This window comes from Tinamus guttatus, unplaced genomic scaffold (assembly GCF_059628265.1).
Source record: "Tinamus guttatus ecotype Peru unplaced genomic scaffold, ASM5962826v1 Tinamus_guttatus_pri_ptg000652l, whole genome shotgun sequence".
NCBI lineage: Eukaryota > Metazoa > Chordata > Aves > Tinamiformes > Tinamidae > Tinamus > Tinamus guttatus.
In genome coordinates this window covers 1,871,982-1,890,023 of record NW_028289186.1, presented here as the reverse complement: position 1 = coordinate 1,890,023, position 18,042 = coordinate 1,871,982, and the positions used below count along the sequence as shown (strand labels likewise).

Sequence of the window (18,042 nt, the reverse complement as noted above, 5' to 3'; positions counted from 1 at the left end):
TCAAGAGGAAGAGTGCCACCTATTGAGTCTCAGATTTCCCCTCCTCTGGAGGCCAAGCGGATCTACAAACGTCTCCCGTCCAGGTGCTTTCCAAGCACAGCTCAGCATCGCTCAGCAGAGGGGAAGGAGCCAGCCGGGGCGCTCTGCTCCTGCAAGGGAAAGCAAACGTAAAAACTCTACAGGTTTTATCGAGGTTTTAACAACCAATTCTTCTCTTTTTTTTCTTTATTTTGATGTCAGTTACAGTAAGTTGTCATCAGCAACTTTCTGAGTCTAGACGTTTTGTGGAGCAGGAGTCTTTTGTTAAAGAAAAGTGAGGAAAACACGGATGACCTACGAATAGTTATGGGCAAGTTCTGCTCCTGCTGTGTGTACGTTAGATGGTTTTCTGAGCTGGTGCCTCTGGATGGAAGGAACCTGCTTCAGTGAGGGCCCTGCAGGCAGGTTTGCTTCTTACGGGACTGTCTTTGGGTCTCTGTCCCCATCCAGGGAGCCCCACGAGTCCAGCCCTGCTCCGTGGGCAGCTTTTCCAGAAACATCTGGAGAGCTTCCTACCACCGGGAAGTGCTCAAATGCCTGCAAGGGGTGATACCAGTATGCAGGCAAAATGTTTCACCTTTAAAAACAACAACAAATCACCCTCTCTATTTTGTTCCCTTTAATTGTGGTTCTGTTTCTCATCCTGTGAGAATTGGAATGTCTTTTCCCCCCTCTCGGAAAGCTCTCCCCTTTGGTATTTCTTTTTTCCCTTCCAGCTTCTTGTTTTTATTCTTTTGATGAATTATTTACCTCTCTTGGGTTTGGGGTTTTTTTATTCTCTTTGTGTTTATCTTCAAAACATACAACTCCCAACACTAATAACATACAACCTCCCTCCGCTCCCTACTTCCATTCAATACTCATTGGAAAACCATTGTATTTTTTGCCCATATTTCCCACCTCTGTGTATGTGTGTCTGTGTATACCTATATATATGTGTGTGTCTGTGTGTGTAGAGGTGCTGCATAAATCATACAATGCTGGAAGCACCAGATTTGGGGTCAGGATTTTTCTGTTCCAGTCTTGGATCGTCTACCTGTGCACACGGAGCAGGTTGACCACCTTCCTCTCCCTTGGTCTCCCTTGACTTTGTCACCTCTCGGTGACTCGGCCACCTCTTGCTGGTGCCTTTAGTGTTTTAGGGGACTGAGGACATGTCAGAGCCAGCAGGGAGGGAGCGATTTCCCCAGGGAAAAGCAGCTCAGCAGGGATTTGGTGTCCCTCGTGCTTCATACTCACCCCTTCTCTTGCCTTTCATTAATTCCACCCCGTGCTGCAGCAACGTGCTAAAACTCCAAGGATGCATGTCTAGGAGTTGTTCAAATTCGGTTAATTTTTTTTTTATTTTCGTCTTAAAGTCACATTTCATGGGCCAAATCAACGCCCGGAGGACGGAGGCTGGGGAATTGCCAGCAGCTCGGACTTACTCTGGGTAATTGGCTTTTCTTCCACTGTCCCCATAAGAAACCTCCCTACGTTCCCTTCTTCCCGGGGCTGGGAGGCCTTTGTCCCTGGCAGCCTCAGCCATCAAAATGTATTAAATTAAACATAGACACCCCCCACCGCAGCCCTGAGGCTGTTAACCCCCCACGCAGGCAAATACTCCATTGTGGTCCAAGTAGAATAACTTATGTTTGGACCCCGATTTAGTCCAATTCATTCCCACACCTGCGGGAGTGACCTTCAAAACTTGCTCGAGGCTCTGTCTCAAAAGTCATTTTCTCATTAGTGGGAATGAAATGTGGTGGGGAGCTATTGCTCTGTGTCTGCCTCTCCGGAGAGGCAAGTGCTGAGAGTCCTGCCCACAAATCATGGCAGCCCGTGTCAATCCCGTCCCATTTTGTGGAAACCCATTTTTTCCCCTGACTCTCTCTGCAATAACGCAATTAAGATTAAGGAGAGGTCCCTGTAGCATGATCACCAATGTCTTAATGAACATGGGTTGCAATTTTAAAAGCTTTGGATGCCTGAATGTGCAGGTGAACAGAAAAAGAGTCTTTGATCCCTGTTGTTACTCACTGCTTCCTTCCATCCCTGCTTGCAGAAATGGCTCCGTTCATGTTTTCTTGTGATTTCTTCATCTGTCTTGTCTGGCCAACCCCAAAACTGAGTTCAGGGGTGATATCTTATGCAATCTGTATGTCCACATCAGGCGTCAACATTGAAATACCTCTTGCTATAAGAGCCTTGGTCCAGACTCTGCACAGCAGCAAGGCAGCATTTGCATGAGCAAGGAACAGGGGTTGTTTGGGGACCTTTTTAAAACAAAAGGGTTTATTTCCATAGTAAACATCCTATGGAATTGCCTGCTCTGGCAGGTCAGCGATGCCATTAGAGCATAAGGGAAAAGGTCCCAAACCCTCCTGCTGTGCCTCCGGTCCAGCCATCCATCACGCGGGGGTCACGGTAACCGCACATCATACGCGCGGGTCTCAAAAGCTACAGGAAATCACTCTTTGTTACGTGGAAAATAAAGCCGTCTGCAGGGAAAATAACCATAAATGTTCATTATTTGTACAGGAAAATCAATTTGTAGGCCAATTGAGCAAATAAAGTAATATAATTTGCTGGGAAATCCCCCAGGTGTGGCAGGCGAATCGCGGAGCGGGGATGGGAGCCGTGATTTCCATAGGTTGTCTGTGTCAGGCGGAGGGATGGAGCGGCGCTCGCAGCCTGTAGTGCAGAACTGATCATTTCTGAGCGGTGACACCTGCGTCTGGGGACGGTCACCCTGGCTCTGCGCAGCTTTGTCACCAGCGCACGTCGACACAGGTGAGCTCTAAAAAGCCAAGGAAATGATGAGGTTCTTTGCCGATTATCAGAACCAGATGCTTTATGCAGAGGCTCCGTGTGTTTGGTTTGCAGAAAAGGAGCCTTTTTGCAGCACTGAGCAGCACTGTGCAGTACCCAAACTCTGCCAGGCTTCTGTGGTCGGCCGGTGCCCTCTTCATTTTATTTCAGTGCATCTAGTTTGACACTGTGATGTCTGCATAAGCGCCAGCCTTTTTTTTTTTTTTTTTTTTTTTGCAAACTTGGGAGCAATGCTTTCATGAATATTTGGAGTTTTCTTGTTTGCCTTGCATTTCCAAGAGGAGCTGGAGGAAAATTCAAGGGCAGCCCTGGCTGCTCCGTGTTCAGCAGGTGTTGCCAATGTCCTCAGGTGTCTCTCATCTGCTCGTTAGTGCTGGGATCAGGCTGAGCTGCTCCTCCAGGTGAGCTGTTCCTCATCCTTCCCTGCTCGAGGGTCTTTGTGTAAGTGTCAGCAGAGGCTGTGGTTCCTGCTGTCCACCAGCCAGGAAGGATGGAGCTGGGTGGACCTGTTGGAGAGGTGGTTGTGGTTGGTTTTTGGCCCTAGCCTCTCTGCGGGATGCTTGGATATGATGCAAGGCTTCGCTGCGTGAAGTCCCTTTTGTTTTTCTACTCTCATCATTTTGGCTGTTTCAGCTTGAGGAAAGCTCCTGGGAAGCCACTTTACCTGAAAGGTGAGGAAAAATTGCCATCCTGCTGGTTTCTGCCCCATCCTGACCATGGCACCTGCGGTTCCCTGACACGGATGGAGAGGGAACATCTCTTGGGTCAGTCTGGTCTGGGGTGTTGAAGTGAGTGTGGCTGGGGTGGGATTGACTGTCTGGGGTTTCCTACTTCTGTTCATCCACTGATGCCTCTGGTAGCTTCTGTTTTGATAGTGGTCACTGATTATGGGGCACTTCCATGTTTTTCTAAAGGAAAAACTTCCAGCTCTTCATCCAGCTCCTCCACCTCTTCCATGCATGCAACTAAAGAGAGGAGCCAGTCCTGGGATTCACTGAGTCTCAACAAATCTGACTCCCTCTGCCTGATGAATAATACTGAACTTTGCAGAGCACGCTGAGCTGTTTTGATAAAGCCTCTTCTGTTTTCTGTTCAAGTGATAATACGCATTTGGGAGGGGAAAGTGTTTTGTATTGCATTTGATTTCTGTAAAAACTGCACTTCATGGCACTGAGGACTGTCAAAAAAGGGAAAAAGGAAATAGGTCAAAAATAGGTGATCGAGAAATGAATTGCACCCAGTGAAAAGGGATAGGGGCTGCTCCGGACTCTGTTAAGTCTCTGTTGAACAAAGCCTGGATCTGCCTCCTTTTGGCTGAGGAGGCTGCAAGCTGCACGTGTAAATCTCGAGGATCTCAAAGAAATTCTTTAAGAATGTGTTTCTAGAGCAGCAAAAGAAGTAGGAGCTGCTGTTGAACCTTCTCTTGTTGAATTATTTCAGCCTCTGTGGAGAAGGCTGTGTTCTCCTGGGCCTGATGTAATGAGACTTGGGAGGGAAATGTTGATTCCTAGGGGAGCAACAGATGGTTTTGGTCTTTTTCTTGCCCCAAAAGCTCAAGTGACATGTGTGAAAGGAAGGGGAAATGTCTAAAAGTGTCGATGCCTCTTGGTTCCTTCTCCCTTCTACCACAAGCAGGAAAAGGAAGGAAGAAAAGGAAAAATATCTGAGTTTTACCTCTTTTTAGGATATAGCATCAGCTGGCCAGATCCTTAGCTGGTGTAAGTTGACTTTTACTCCATTAATACTGACTTCAACTGCCTGAGGGCCCAGCTTCTAATCTCTACTTCCTTCCTCTCAACCTTATACTGAAACAAGTGATGAAATTATTTACTATGGAACCACACAGAAAGCAGAGACCAGGCTACCCTCAGCCCTCTTCCAAAGAGGTTTTGAAAACAGGTAGCTCCAAAGGACAGATAAATTTTATTTTATTTAATTTTCTGTCCTCAAGTATCTCTCTTTGAAGACCAGAAACTCCCAATTGGCTCTTCCAGGAGAGGGAAAAAAAAAAAAAAAAAAAAGCTCTGACACTATTGGCAAATTCTCCTTTAGGCTTTGACACTCATTCAAAGGTAATAAATGGGAAATGTTTCCTTCTGTTCACAAGTTTTGTTCCGCTGTTTCTTTAGGCCTTCAGAAAATAATTTCGCTATTAATAGAAGAGCTGCAGCTTCCATTCTGTGCAGCTCTCTTATGGTTTAAAATATGTATTTTAAAGCACTAATTTAACAATTCTAAAAACGCGATCATAGTAACACCTGTAGCCCTGGCTTCTGTACACCCTGTGACCCAACACATCCTTCTCATTCCAAAGAGTTTACAATATAAACAACACAGCAGAAAAAAAGGACAAGGGAGAGAAGGTGATGCTAATGGTCTCTTACAGCAAGGAACTGAGCACGGGGAGGTCAAGTGAGTAGTTGTCTAGGATCACTCGGCCAAATTGTGGTCAAGTGCAATCTTCTGGTTTGACATCCTTTTCTTGTCCAAAAAGACAGGGATTTCCCTTTCAGTGAAGTTTCAATAGCCCTTCTGCAGAGCACCAAAAAAAGTAGGCTAGAAGCACTAGGGCTGCTTCTCTTTAAAGCCCTGTTAGTTGACTCCAAGAAAACATGCAATATTGACACATAGCTATTGACTAACACTTGACTTTTCTCCTGAAATGCTATTTTAGCAAAAAGAAGGCAGTGGATCGAGTGTTTCTCCATCTCGTAGATGAAGTAATACTGGCCTCTTGCTTCTCCCATCCTCTGTGAGAAGAGGAATGCTCCTATCTCCCCATGGACATCTTTGCCTCGTCAGGTTTGCTGCAGCAATGAGCAGTTGCCAACCCAGGGCTTTGCTGTCGGAGTGAGTGTTTGTACCTTGAGCTTCTTGGAGATTTTGGCTTATTATTTAGCTGCTTTAGATGTCGAGAGAGGCTCATTTCACAAAGCACGTCCGTTCTGGGGCCCTCCAGGTGTTCAGCAGCCTGGGTTTGGTTGGTCTCGAGGAGAGCTCTTTGCCATGTGTGTTGGGGGTATCTTGCTGTTTTCAGCAGACAGGCTCCTCAAATTCAGTAATCTCAAGATTCTTTGCACACACAAGGCCCTTGTGCTGAAAGGCTTCATAATGTGAGTCCTGAGAGCTGCTGGAGTCGCATCCTGGCTTGGTCTAAATGTCCTGTGGGTGATGGGACCTCATAAAGTAATGGTAGTCCTTTAACTTGGGCCATTACAAGCTCTTAGACTAGAGAGGACAATTTTAGTGCAATCTCTGCACCGCAAATACTTTAAATTGCTGGATAGAAACAGATTAGACTGCCCTCTCCTCGGATTGGGGTTTCACAGATCCTGGCTTCTTTGAGACTCCCAGTGCATGCCGGTCTTCCCGGACCGGGAGCCAGGAGGGATGAACTTGCTTGACAAGGGAGAGGGTAGAATAGGTTGGCACAGCGTGGCACCCACTAGCATGAAGCGAAGGCTGAAACAGATGATTTCAAAGCTCTTTTCTACCTCATGAACATCATCGATGTATCGGGTATCCTGCTGGAAATCCTCCCAAATCCATTATTAGGCAGGTGAAGCACTCAGGGCTTACACCCTGGAAGGCTGCGGGCTCTGCCAAAAGATCCTTTGCCAAAGAACAACTATGTGGATTTTCCCTGCAATTAACATGACTGAGCTCCTAGAGAAGTGTGTCCGACTTCTCCTTCTGCAAGGGTGGGTTCTTGTTCCTCTTCTTTCGCGGTCTCCATTGGGCAGAACTTCAAAAAAAAAAAAAAAAAAAAAGTTTTTTTTTTTTTTTTTTTTTTTTGCATAGGTCATCTCTGAACAGTCTTTCCCCAAATGCCTCTATCTTCATGGTCGAAGCAGCCCTGTCTTTAAACAAAATTTTAACAACCAAGGGTTGGTAAAACCCTTGCAGGTGCATGGCTGGTAGCTCAGGCTTGTGCTGAGCACTTTGTGTGTTTAAGAGGAAATAAGCAGTTGTTAGGGCAGCAGGTGATGTCTAGACAGTCTTTCTGTGCCTCTTCCAAGGAAGTTTCCAAAGAAGCAGCAGCAGGGATCTGGAACAACACTCCGAGTGTAGGAAGACTCAGCATCTGCCCTGGTTCTAACTGCACCAGATGAGACTAACTCTGATGCTCTGTAAGTCTGCCAGAAATGTCCTGGGAGATCCTTTTGCTCCATTGGGTATTGCAGAACACAGAAATGCTTCTTGTCCCTGGATCAGGCCTTATGTGAGCGCATCGTTTCCCTTCCCTAACTCTTCCAAAGCGTTTGTTTGTTTGTCCCTATAGAGTTTTGAAGTGGCAAAAGTCCAAAGCTCCCAAAGTCAACACTATCCGAAGTCTCAAATGAAGCAGCTTGGTGCTCTGGAGCAAGTTGGTATGAGCAAGGCACACCGAGCACATGACAGATGAAAATACGTTTAGGAAGGAAACAGAATTTGGGCTATTATAAACAATGGTGTAAAGAAAGGATTTTCTCCAAATTGAGAAGTGCCTTTTTTGGATGAAGTCCCTTTTCTGCTAACTTGCTGGGCAGGTTACGCACTCCCGGCACTCTCTGGATGTTTGGGAATGATGGCTCAGTGATTATTTGTCATTTTGGCTGCCGAACAGTGTAAATATTGCCCTGAAAATGGTGGTCTAGGAAGAGGGGAAATGAGAGGACGAATCAACTCGGTGGGATGTGTTTGTCATTATTTAATGACTTCTGCCTGCAAATGTCAGTGCTCTTTATCAAAGTGAGTGACACCTTGGATTTGTAGGAGGGAAAACGAGGGCAAAGAGAGATGTTGTGGCTTGCCCATGACTGCAGTGAGTTGAGGACACGGTGGAGGTAGAATTAAGGTTTTCACATGCCCTTGTTGTTGCTGGTTTTGTTTGTTTGAACGTTTCTGCCGTTTTATTTTCCAGCTCCCGCTGTAAAACTGGTGTCGCTGGACACAGCCAAACACCAACTCCTGCAGCCCCCAGGTTATGAGCTGAACCACGGCTGACACGAGGGCAGAAAAACAGATGCAGTGGGAAGATGCTGTTGGTTTATTAATTTGTTCATTAGTGAACGCTGGAGCAGGTGAGAGGGTGCCCAGCCTGGTCTGCCTGTAACTGCAGCCTTAATGGTTAAGCTGGGCAGTGCAGGGGCAGCACCAGATTTGCTATTGAATCAGTTGGCCCTGTAGGATACGGACCTAGAAGGTCTAATGAAGGCCCAGGGGAAAGCGGAGGATTATTTTATAAGGAAACTGGCCATTTCTTAGGTTTTTATACCAGTCACAGCTGAAATGCCACCTCTCTCATTGACCTTACAAGCAGATATATATGTGTCATTGCAGTGTAATTTTCCTTATTAAAGACATTTTGCTAGTTTTCTTCTTAGAGGAGGAAAAAAGGGAGGAGATTCCAAGCTCTCAGTTGCTCACCCTTTCCTTTTCCATACCTTTATTATCAATAAAAAGAGAGAAAATACTGTCTGGACCTGAGGATTTCCTTCACATATGGAATAGATTTAGCATTCTTCAGCTCCCAGCGTTGGCAATGCACAAACCTCTGCTCTTTACCTCCCCCAGCCTTCTCTGTCTGCTCCGTGTATTTCCCGGATCTGCGTGTGCAGAACAAATGCACGTGATGGTGCTTTTGCATTTCTTATTTTTATTTTTTTATCCCATATAATTTATTTTTGAGGAGGGTTGAATCATGGGCACGTGAATCATCTTGCAGACAGCTCTGATATTTTTATCAGTGCGCAAACCCTATTTGCATTTCTTTGCATTTCTCCGGTTTGGATTTGGATGCTGAAGAATCCCTGTCCGCAGGGACTGCACCTGCTCATCTTCTTGGTGAATTCCCCATGGGCTCGGATGCCCGGAGCTTGGCTGGCAGTTAATGTGGACTGGCAAAAGCTTTGCTTTGTGTTTTCTTTTCTGTTTTGTTCTTTTTTTTTTGCCTTCTTTTTTCCATTGAGCGTTTTTGCCTTGCAGCTCTCGTAGCGGCGACTTTTCCATTGCTGGGATCAATTAAATGCTCCCTGGGGACTCTCTCTGCAAGGAATCTTCCCTTTTCTGGACGGCTCTGCATGTCCCCACGGGGCGTTCGGCTGCTTTGACCTTGCTGCAGTAGCTCTCGGGGCAGGAAACCTTCCCTTCTCCCCCCATCCCTGTGCTCTCCTTCCCGATCCATCTGCGAGCTCTCCCAGGGCCCTTATGCAACAGCTTGGGCTTTGGTATTCTTGGCTAGGAGAGCCTGGCTCCAGGGGAGAGCTGCGAGGGGGATGGATGGATGCGTGGGGGGAGCAAGATTTCATTTTATAACTTTATTGACCTTGCTTAACCACACAGAGCGGATTTTTTTTTTCTTTTTTCCCCTGTTTCTTGGAAGAAATGCTGTGTTTTCCTTCCATCTCGGTCCCTTGCTTTCAAGAACGACGCAGCTTTCGGCGCTCTTGCGTTTTGTACTTGCAGATGCATCTCTAGATTTGTCTCTTCTGCAGCTTTAAATCGTGTGTTGCCTCCTATCTCATTTTTTCCCAGGGAAAGGAGATATCCTGCCTGTGATTTTTAACAAAAAAACGGCCTCCAACCCAGGCAGGTCTTTAAGGAAGCAAGTGCTGGGGTCGGAAGACCCTAGGAGGGTGAACTGGTGACCGAGGGCAGCTGGATGTGTTTGGGAAATGAAAGTTTCCTTAGCTGGCATCACAACCCAAAACACGTTACCCATCTATTTCGAAAGATGATCTAAGGGGTGTGAAAGCCCCTGAGTTCTTAGCTAAGCTCTGCTTTGATTACTGGAGCTTTTGTAACTGCAAGAAGTGTCTCCCTTGCTCCCTTCCCTGTTCCTGAGAGGCTGGTAGCTTTTCCCAGTGTGCGGTGGTTGCTCGCAGTGTGTCTGTGGGGCTGGCTGGAACAGGGGTATTTTGGCAAGTGTATTGCTTTTTAATTTTGGGAGGTCCCTGATGAGCTCTTAAATTTGCATTAATAACTGATAGTTCACTGGGGGATCATTAAAGGGGGTTAAGCTGACAAGATCCAGGGCAGGACACACCATGCTTAAAATACCAATTTTATATTATGGCAGTGAGTCTCATGGATTAAAGAGATCGTGTTTTCCTTCATGTGTTTTTACTGATTTTTTTCAGCTCTTTTGCTTTTGGGATTGTAAGGGTTAGACAAAATGATCCCACAAGCAAGTTGCAAATGGGAAGTAGTTTGGGGCTCAGCTGTGCCCGTGGATGCCTTCAAGTTCAATCAAGATTTTTTGTCATTAAGCTGGTCCTCCAGGCCTGAAAACTGGGCCCCTGTGTTGCCCACACTGCACTCCAGGCACAACCCACTGGAGAACGTGTTCCTGGAAGGATGCTCTGAAAAGAGCCCACATGGAATAGCACAGGATGCCGTTATGTATTTGGATGACATATTGGATTTGGATATGTGTTTCCTGGAAATAACTTTGATATTCAAGGGTTGCTCTTGGATACAGAGACAGGTCATCCCTGATGCTGTCTGTAGATTTGTTGGCGTGTCTCGGCACAACAGTTGAATTAAGGTTGGATGCACGAGCTACTCTTGAATATATCATAATAATTAATATGTAGGTGAGATTATATATTTTTTTGCTGGGAGAACAGGGTGGAAGTGCGTTAACATGGAGAAGCTTTGGGGTTTTAAGGGGAAGCTGGAGCCGTAGGAATGATTCCTTGGTGCTTCTCACGGACGGGTGGTTTTTATTCCCATCTCGGGCTAGTGCACTTCCAAGTCAATGGAGAGACAGGGATTGATTGCTGCAGGTGCTGGACAGGGCTCCTGGCTACCTTGGTGCTTCATTTAAAAGTAATGTGTATCTATTGCTGAATGTCCCTAAACAGATTAAGAAAGTGCATTGATTCAGAACTGCCTATAGATGAACATAACGGGCAAAATTGATTGGTTTGGTCTATTTTAATTTTCTGGGAAGGGAGAAACATTTAAAAAAAAAAAAAAGGAAAAAAGCTAGTGGAAAAAAAATAGTGTGGTTCCTAGTGGTGGAATGCAGTTGTTTGTAAGGGCACCTGTTTGCAGGGAACTGAGTGAAATAATATGATTTAAATCAGTGCAATGAATAAGGATTCGGAGGGCCGTGTTGCTGAGGCCGCGTGCTGTCCCTGGGCTGTCTCTGGCCACGGGGCCTCCCTTTTTGTTGCCTTCTCGCCCTTGTTAGGGCTGATGAGTCCCCAGGCAGTCGCTGAGCCCTGGTAACTGCTCGACGAGGCCGTAATGGCCATAAAATGATTCTTATTATCTGATCCACCCCGTTCTCTTTAGCCCGCGAAGCTGCGGCAGAAAGCAAATTGCAATTATTTTGCAGCGGAAATCGGCATTCCCTCCCTCCCTTCCCCCTTAATTGTTAGGATAAATTACAACTTCAGGAGAATGTTTAAAGCTTTGGGATGATAGAGGCTGTGCTGATACCAAGCCCCATCTCTTCAGTACGAGGGAAATTCGGTGCAAATGCTGCCCCCTTCTCCTTGCTCTTCCCCTACATCCTCCTCCTGTGCATGTCCTGTCCATGCCATGGAGCAGGAAAGGGGGCAGGGGTGGAAATGCACCTGGCATGGGAAAATATTTTGGGATGGGAGACGCAGGGTTCATATCGTGTGTTCTCCAAGCTGTAGACAGCGAGAAACCCCTTTGCAAAGGGCCGTGTGAGTTGATCTCCACCATTACGGAAGGGAGAGCGGTCACTGTAACATCAGTGTATGGGATCATGGTGGTTGGAGAAGACCCTCGAGATTATTGACCCAAGATCCAACCATAATGTAGCCGACCTCCCGTGCCGTAGGAATTCCTCTGGAGCAGGTGGGTCTTTGAGCATCCTTAGCCCCATTCCAGCCTGGCTATTCCCTCCCGTCTGAGCCGCTGTTGGGACTCAACACAAAGCCTGGTGCTTCCCAAAGTTCTGTGCTTGGGATACTCGGTCCTGGAAGCATTCACCTTGCTGCTGCCATACCAAGGATGCCCTTTCTTCTCCATATCTCAAGAATCATGTGCATGAAACCTCCTGAACAACACGTTCAGCTCAGAGAGGATCTTCCTCCTCGTATACATGTGTTTTCTCATTTTTAGGCCACTTTGGCCCATTACTTTCCTTTCCGTGGGTGTCTGTTGTTTGCAGGCAGCTGTGTTCTTGGCTTGGAAATGCACCAGAATGGGAAAGCTAATGTGCCTCCTTGGGGTGATGCCTTCCAGATGGATTTAGCTAATTATCACGATTAGGGCTCCCCTTAATGACCACAACTGGAAATTTATCGACAGAGGTAAACAAGAAGTTTTCATTTTGTCTTTGTGGAAAGTTCTTAATTTGCTTAATTAAAAAAACATGGGTTCTTCTATCACTTAATATTGCTCGGCTCTCCCCTGCAGAGCCTGCCTGGCTTTCCCAGAGCGTTTTCAGAATAAATGCCAGGTTTATTTGGAAAGTTGGAGCGGCTGTTTCGGAGAAACTGTTTAGTTGAACGTTAGGCTGCACTTATTTGACCTGTCTGAAACACTCCTCGTTTTTATTCCAATCTTTGCTAAGATGATGTTTGTTTTCTATGACACATCCCATTAAAGAAAACACGTGTACATATCTGTGTAGAGCTGTGCAAGTTAAATGGTGCCCAAAGCTGTGAGCTTCACTTTCCAGTTTCATGCTTGTGCTTGCTAAAATTGTAAATCCTGTGGGGCAGTGACACAGCGGGCTCTTTTCCTGGGTTTATAGTGTATGTATTGCACTGCAAGTGCTTGTGTTATGACTCTGTATCTTGGTCAATCCCAGTTTAAACACCCCAAACGAAGCATCCCAAGTGCCAGAAACTTGTTCTAGCGCAGTAAGAACTAAAAAACCCTAGTGCAGCCTGCGCTGGAGGCTGAGGTGTTGCGGGGCAGTACGGAAGGTGCAGAGATGGTGATCTCCAGCGTGTTTTCCTTGCATCCAGGAGCCTGGAGGTTGGGCTCCGTACACAAATACGCCCATGGTGGAAAAGGAGCTGTTGCCCCCGAGAGTTTTCTCGTGTTTATTTACATTTCATCAGTAGTGGGTTGCAGAGGGCTCGTCCCACGTGTGAATGGAGGGTCAAAAGAGCTGCAGGGACTCCAGTTCCATCTGCTTTGCACTGTTTGCTGGAGACTGAGCTGCTCCTCACTCCTACAGGCAGTTCCCTTTGTAGTCAAGAGCGTTCTAGGTGATGTGGGTCAGGTGTTGAACTTCACCTCTCCTGCTCTGCTTATGTGGGACTCTTGGTAATAAACATTCTGGGGAAAGAAGTTGGTGTTTGGCGTGGGTGAGACCCAAAGCAGGAGTGAAGAGGTGGGCAGAAGCTGGAAACGTTTGACTTGAATAAGAGCTAGGTGCAGATATGGCTCTGCTGGAAAGACCTTTGTAAAGGAAGCATATATATATATATATTTTTTTTTTCTAAATCAATGTGTTTATTTGAAATCTGCAGTGAACAACAGCACTGTCCTCTCAGGACGGGCATTTGAGAGGAGCTTCTTGCTTTGGGGTTGTCTCAGCAAATTCTTCTTTTCTTCTTTTCCCACCCTGCCCTCTTCTCCTCCAACCACCTCCTCCCTGTGCCAGAACCGGGGTCGCCTGGCAGAGAAGAGGACGATCCCGCTGCCTCCCACCCGGATCCCCAAGAAGGAGCTGACCTCTATCTTCTCGCATAGCGATGACAGCGAGGAGAGCGACAAGGGCAATGGTCTGCACCCTGAAGTGAAGCAGGAGGAGGATCTCCATATCAGTATCATGAAAAGAAGGTACTTTCCTCTCGGGAAGCACTTGCATTGCGGGAGCAAAGACGGGGAATGCTGGACAGCAGGTGACCAGCCCCGTTGGGCACCTAGTGCCTGGGCTGCCCCAAAGATACCCCTGGGGTCAGAAAATAATCGTGCATCATCTTGAATTGTGACACAAGGAGGTTGCTTGGTCCTGCCATGTGCTTCCTTGCCCCAGTTTGGGCTGAGTAGAGCCCTCTGGGTTCTTGTGCATGGACCTTGCACCAGAGGTTAGCGAGATTTGGAGACTGCAGATTTAATTTCACTCTCTGTCCAGTTTTCTGTGTCTTTGAGCCTAATGGTGGGTGAGGAGTCGTTTGGGGGCCTTTTCCGCAGCAATGTTCTTGATTTGAAGTGCCAGATACAATAGCTATGCCTCATAGAATCAGTAAACCCAGATTTGGTGTCCCAAGAGGTCCTCTGTAGTGTAAGAGTGGTGGTCATGGAGCTGCCGCATTGAAAATTCACTCCAATATTGGGGGGTTACCTCAGCATTTACATATTTTGAGCACATCTTTGTGCTCATTCTTCCTGGAACTACTGCAGGGTTGGAGGGTCTTGAGCTACGTTCTGTAGCTGTCACTTGGGCTCCTGTTGTAAGGTCTCAGCACCTGTAATATTTGCCTGTGGAACAGGGTGTTTTCGCATCCCTCTGAAGATATATGATGTTTATAGGATGTATAACTACAGGAAAATAAATACCTAAAGGTGTTGTGTCTCAGCCTCTCATGCATATCATGGCAGCTCACCTTGATTGTCATCTTTCTTTGATGCATAAAATCACTCAGATTTGAAGACAAGCCCTATAAAAACAGAGGTGTGGAAACTGAAGGGATGTAATTACTTTTCTTATGTTTTATGTGTTTCTTGCTCCATAGTAGCTCTTTTCCTCTTGCCTTCAAGCAGATGCCAGTACATTTAGCAAGCAAGAGCTTGGAAGTAGGAAGACTAAGTCCTTCTGCCCCTCTTTCATTGCGCTTTCAACTCTGTAAAATTACAGTGCTAGGTTTTCTCGTTAGGCGTGGGACTATAACGAGTATTTAATGGATATGTTGAGCCCCCAAAATATGAAGTGCTGCTGGACGCAGCCTCACGGAGGCTAGACGGGCCCAGACGTGACAGCTGGGGCCCGGCCCCATCTGCTTTGTGGTGTTAATTCACCTGTTGGATCCTCCCCGAGCGGCCGCGGATTGGGCTGAGCTTCTCTTGCCTCCCGCCGCGAGGGGGAAATAGGTTAAACTGCGATAGCAGGGAAACAAGGTCAGGGCTTGGCAAACTTGCGCTCTTCTCCGGTAGCCCGGGTGGCCACTCTGCGCATCCGTGGGCATTTACCACAGCAGGCAGGTGCACTTGTTTTTGGAAGGTGTTTGCCGCCTCTTTTCTCTCCCTTTCCCAGTTTTCCGTGTATCAACTGTTTCCTCCCACCTGTGGCACCAGGTTATTGCTGCTTGGAGGTCTGGGCACTACGAAGGAAAAGGCTCTAGGGGTTAGAGCAGGAGCTGAAACCTTAGCTTTTTGGATAGTCTCTCAAACCAGCTTTTGCCACCGATTTCACCTGTGATTTTGGGCATTTGCCTTTGGAGATGGCCTGAGGGAGTTGGGACCTGCCCCATGATGTCCTCGCAGCACCAGGGAGCCTGCACCCACCCCTGAAGCTACCCAACTTCATGGAATGCCACCTTAATTCAAAGCAAGTCCTTCTAGAACTGTGCTTGCTTGCCCACGTGCGCCTGCGTTGTGGAAAGCAACTGGAGCGAACGCGGCCCGTGGGATCCGGGATCCGGGGCTCAGCGGCGGGCGCCGCTCCGCGTGCCCTGAGTCCTCCTAGGCCGCTTTGTGGCGCGCGCTAAGGAGCTTCGTTCTGGCCCCTGTCTGGAAGACAAGGGCTTAAAACCCTGTCTCATAGAACCCGTGGCATCTGCTGAGCTTGATACTGTTCTTGATACCCAGCCCGTAGGCGCTCGGGGAGAAGCTCTGAGGATTACGGGGATGGTGCTGCCCAGAAAACCCCTTTTCTTCTGATCAGATTTCTGGTTCCTGAAAAGCTTAGTCTGCACCAACCTTGCCCGCATGCAGCATTGGCATTGCCCAAATTGCTGTGGTTATATTCAAGTTTTGCTGGTTCCTGGTGAGGATGTTTGGCCATTGAGATGATTTTTTTTTTTTTTTTCCTATTTAGGAAAAAGAATAACATGAATATACAGCATTTTAGTTTATATTGGACACAAAGCAATGCAGAAGGCGTTTGGGACTGCAGACTCTGTTGAAGTGCAGTAGTTTGGGGATGGTAATTTTGGGCTCATTCCCTCGGGCCAAGGCCTGTGAGTTGAAGCTGCCTTTAAGGAGTTCCATTAAATTATCCCTAGAATCTCCAAACAGAGGAAACATAGAGCAGCTGTAGAATAAGGTTCAGCTTAAACAGCAAGATCCTCGTGCAGTGTTGGATTTTAGCCCAGCATTGTCTTGCGGGTGCGTGAATTTAATTCCTGTTTTAAAGGCTGGCCTTTTTTATTGGTTTGAGAGCAAAGAGGAGAGGGGAAACATCTGAGATTGGATACGAGAGCTTGGGAACTGCTCACTGAAACATGGCTTTGGCTAACTCCCCAGTAAAATTCAATGGCATGGCCTGGTAAGAGGCAATAATACTTAAGCACCTGTTAAAAATGGTGAAGGTTTCTGACTTGACCAAGCATAAAGGCTGTGAAGGAACCCTCGTGGAATATCATGTAAACATGTCCATTGTACTGAGTAATGGGCAGGATGGGTGCAAATGGACCTGCGTAGTGAAAATGCTTCTGAAATTTTTAATAAAAAGAAGAAAAAAAGGATTAGGAGCAAAAGTAGGAGCAGATTGTGCAGTGAGAGCACACAAGGGGCTGGGTTGCTTGCCAAATATTGCTCTGAAATCAAAGTCATTTTGGAAAGAAATACGAGGTTAAGTATAGGCACCGTAACAGAGTGTCTGTGCACTGATGAGCAGATTTCTGAACCGTCTTATATTGCTCTTAAGTCCGTCCTCTATTTTTTGGTCCTCTTAACCACAGGAATCCCCTCTGCCTGAAGCATCAGTGTGAGCTAAGGGCTTCCACCTGGCCCAGGATTAGGATTTTGACTCTAATGGGTGGAAGATCCAACCCAGGCCCCCCTGTCCCGTGTTCTGTGTCACTTGTCATCCAAGGAGGGACGTCCTGACGGCGTGCCCGGCACATGGTGCTGGCTCTCGTTGCTCCCATCCCTTGGTGTAGGAAACCACCCGACGCTGCTTTTTTCCCCACTGCCAAAGCCGGGGATTTTGGGCTAAGCTGCTGAGGCTCCTCCAGACAGCGACTAAAGCGGCTGGACACATGGCAGAGCAGGAAAGGCTCCAGCTTCCAGCCGTGAATCAGGCTCCTAGATTAGATTCAATAGCCCTTCTCCTAATTGCTGTGGTTCAAGAGCAGGGGGGAGGCAGCAATGGCTGCAGGGAGGCTTTGCTGCTGCTGCTTGCACAGTTTCCACCGGTTATTTTCTATTAATTACAAGGTGACAGCCAGCCCCTTCCTCCTCTCCAAACCTTCATCTTCTCCTCTCCTCCCTCCTTCTTCTCTTTTTTTCTTTTTCCCTCTGAACCATACACCCCTTAATAACAATCATCCTATTCAATAAATATATTAAAAGTCCATCCGGGAAGTGAAGGCTGGATTTGGTCCGGAGTGCCAGGAAGCGTGTCGTTGATCTAATGAGGACGTATATTTAAGAGAGAGAGAGAGACACAGACAGAGGGAGGGATGGAGAGGAAATGGTTACTTAATTCTTAGGGATGCTGCAGGATGGGAGCTGGTGCACAATAAGAAATCCCTTCTTGCCCCGGAAAAGTGTGAGACTGGAGGGAAAGGTGAGGTGTGGAAAGGAAAGCCAATGCCATCCTGACCTGGAAACGCTCCTGGCTGCTCCTGTGCAGCTCCCTGCGCCTGGCACTTACGGCCTGAAGAATCACCAGGATGCTCCGATCCCAGCCCGCTCTGTCCGTGTTCTTGTCGTGCGGAAGTTCGGGATGGGACGTGGGGGCTGCCCGGCTCCCTGCTGGCCTCTCCCGTGGATGCCCTTCTGCTGTGGAAAAGTTGAGGGGGCTGCTAGGGGAAAAAGAAAAGAAGGGGAAAAACTTCAAAATTAAAGAGTATCCCAGCTGCTCTCTGTTATTTTGCCAACTCTGTCGCTTTCTTTTCTGGGCTGGATTCTCATTCCTGCACAAGTTCCAGCTCTGCCTCGAACAGCCTCGGCCCTTCCTGTGGAATCCCTTTTTGATGCGTGCACACATACAAGTAATTGCAAACCCAGCTTCCTTGGCAGGCGCCCGCTCCGGCGCTTCCCTAATCCCCCCTGTGCCGGGAACCGGCTGCTCCTGCTGCTCCGGGACCCATCGGACCCTTTGGA

General features: G+C 47.4%; 1 protein-coding gene across 1 annotated transcript in view; it reads left to right on the top strand.

Annotated features, from left to right (window-relative positions):
• Positions 1-18,042, top strand: part of SAMD11 (sterile alpha motif domain containing 11) — a 79,638-nt gene that overhangs the window by 16,864 nt on the left and 44,732 nt on the right. Inside the window, exon 3 of the mRNA XM_088536100.1 lies at positions 13,433-13,611. Within this exon, the coding sequence (XP_088392226.1) occupies positions 13,433-13,611 (179 nt within the window). The remainder of the gene's footprint in view (positions 1-13,432; positions 13,612-18,042) is intronic.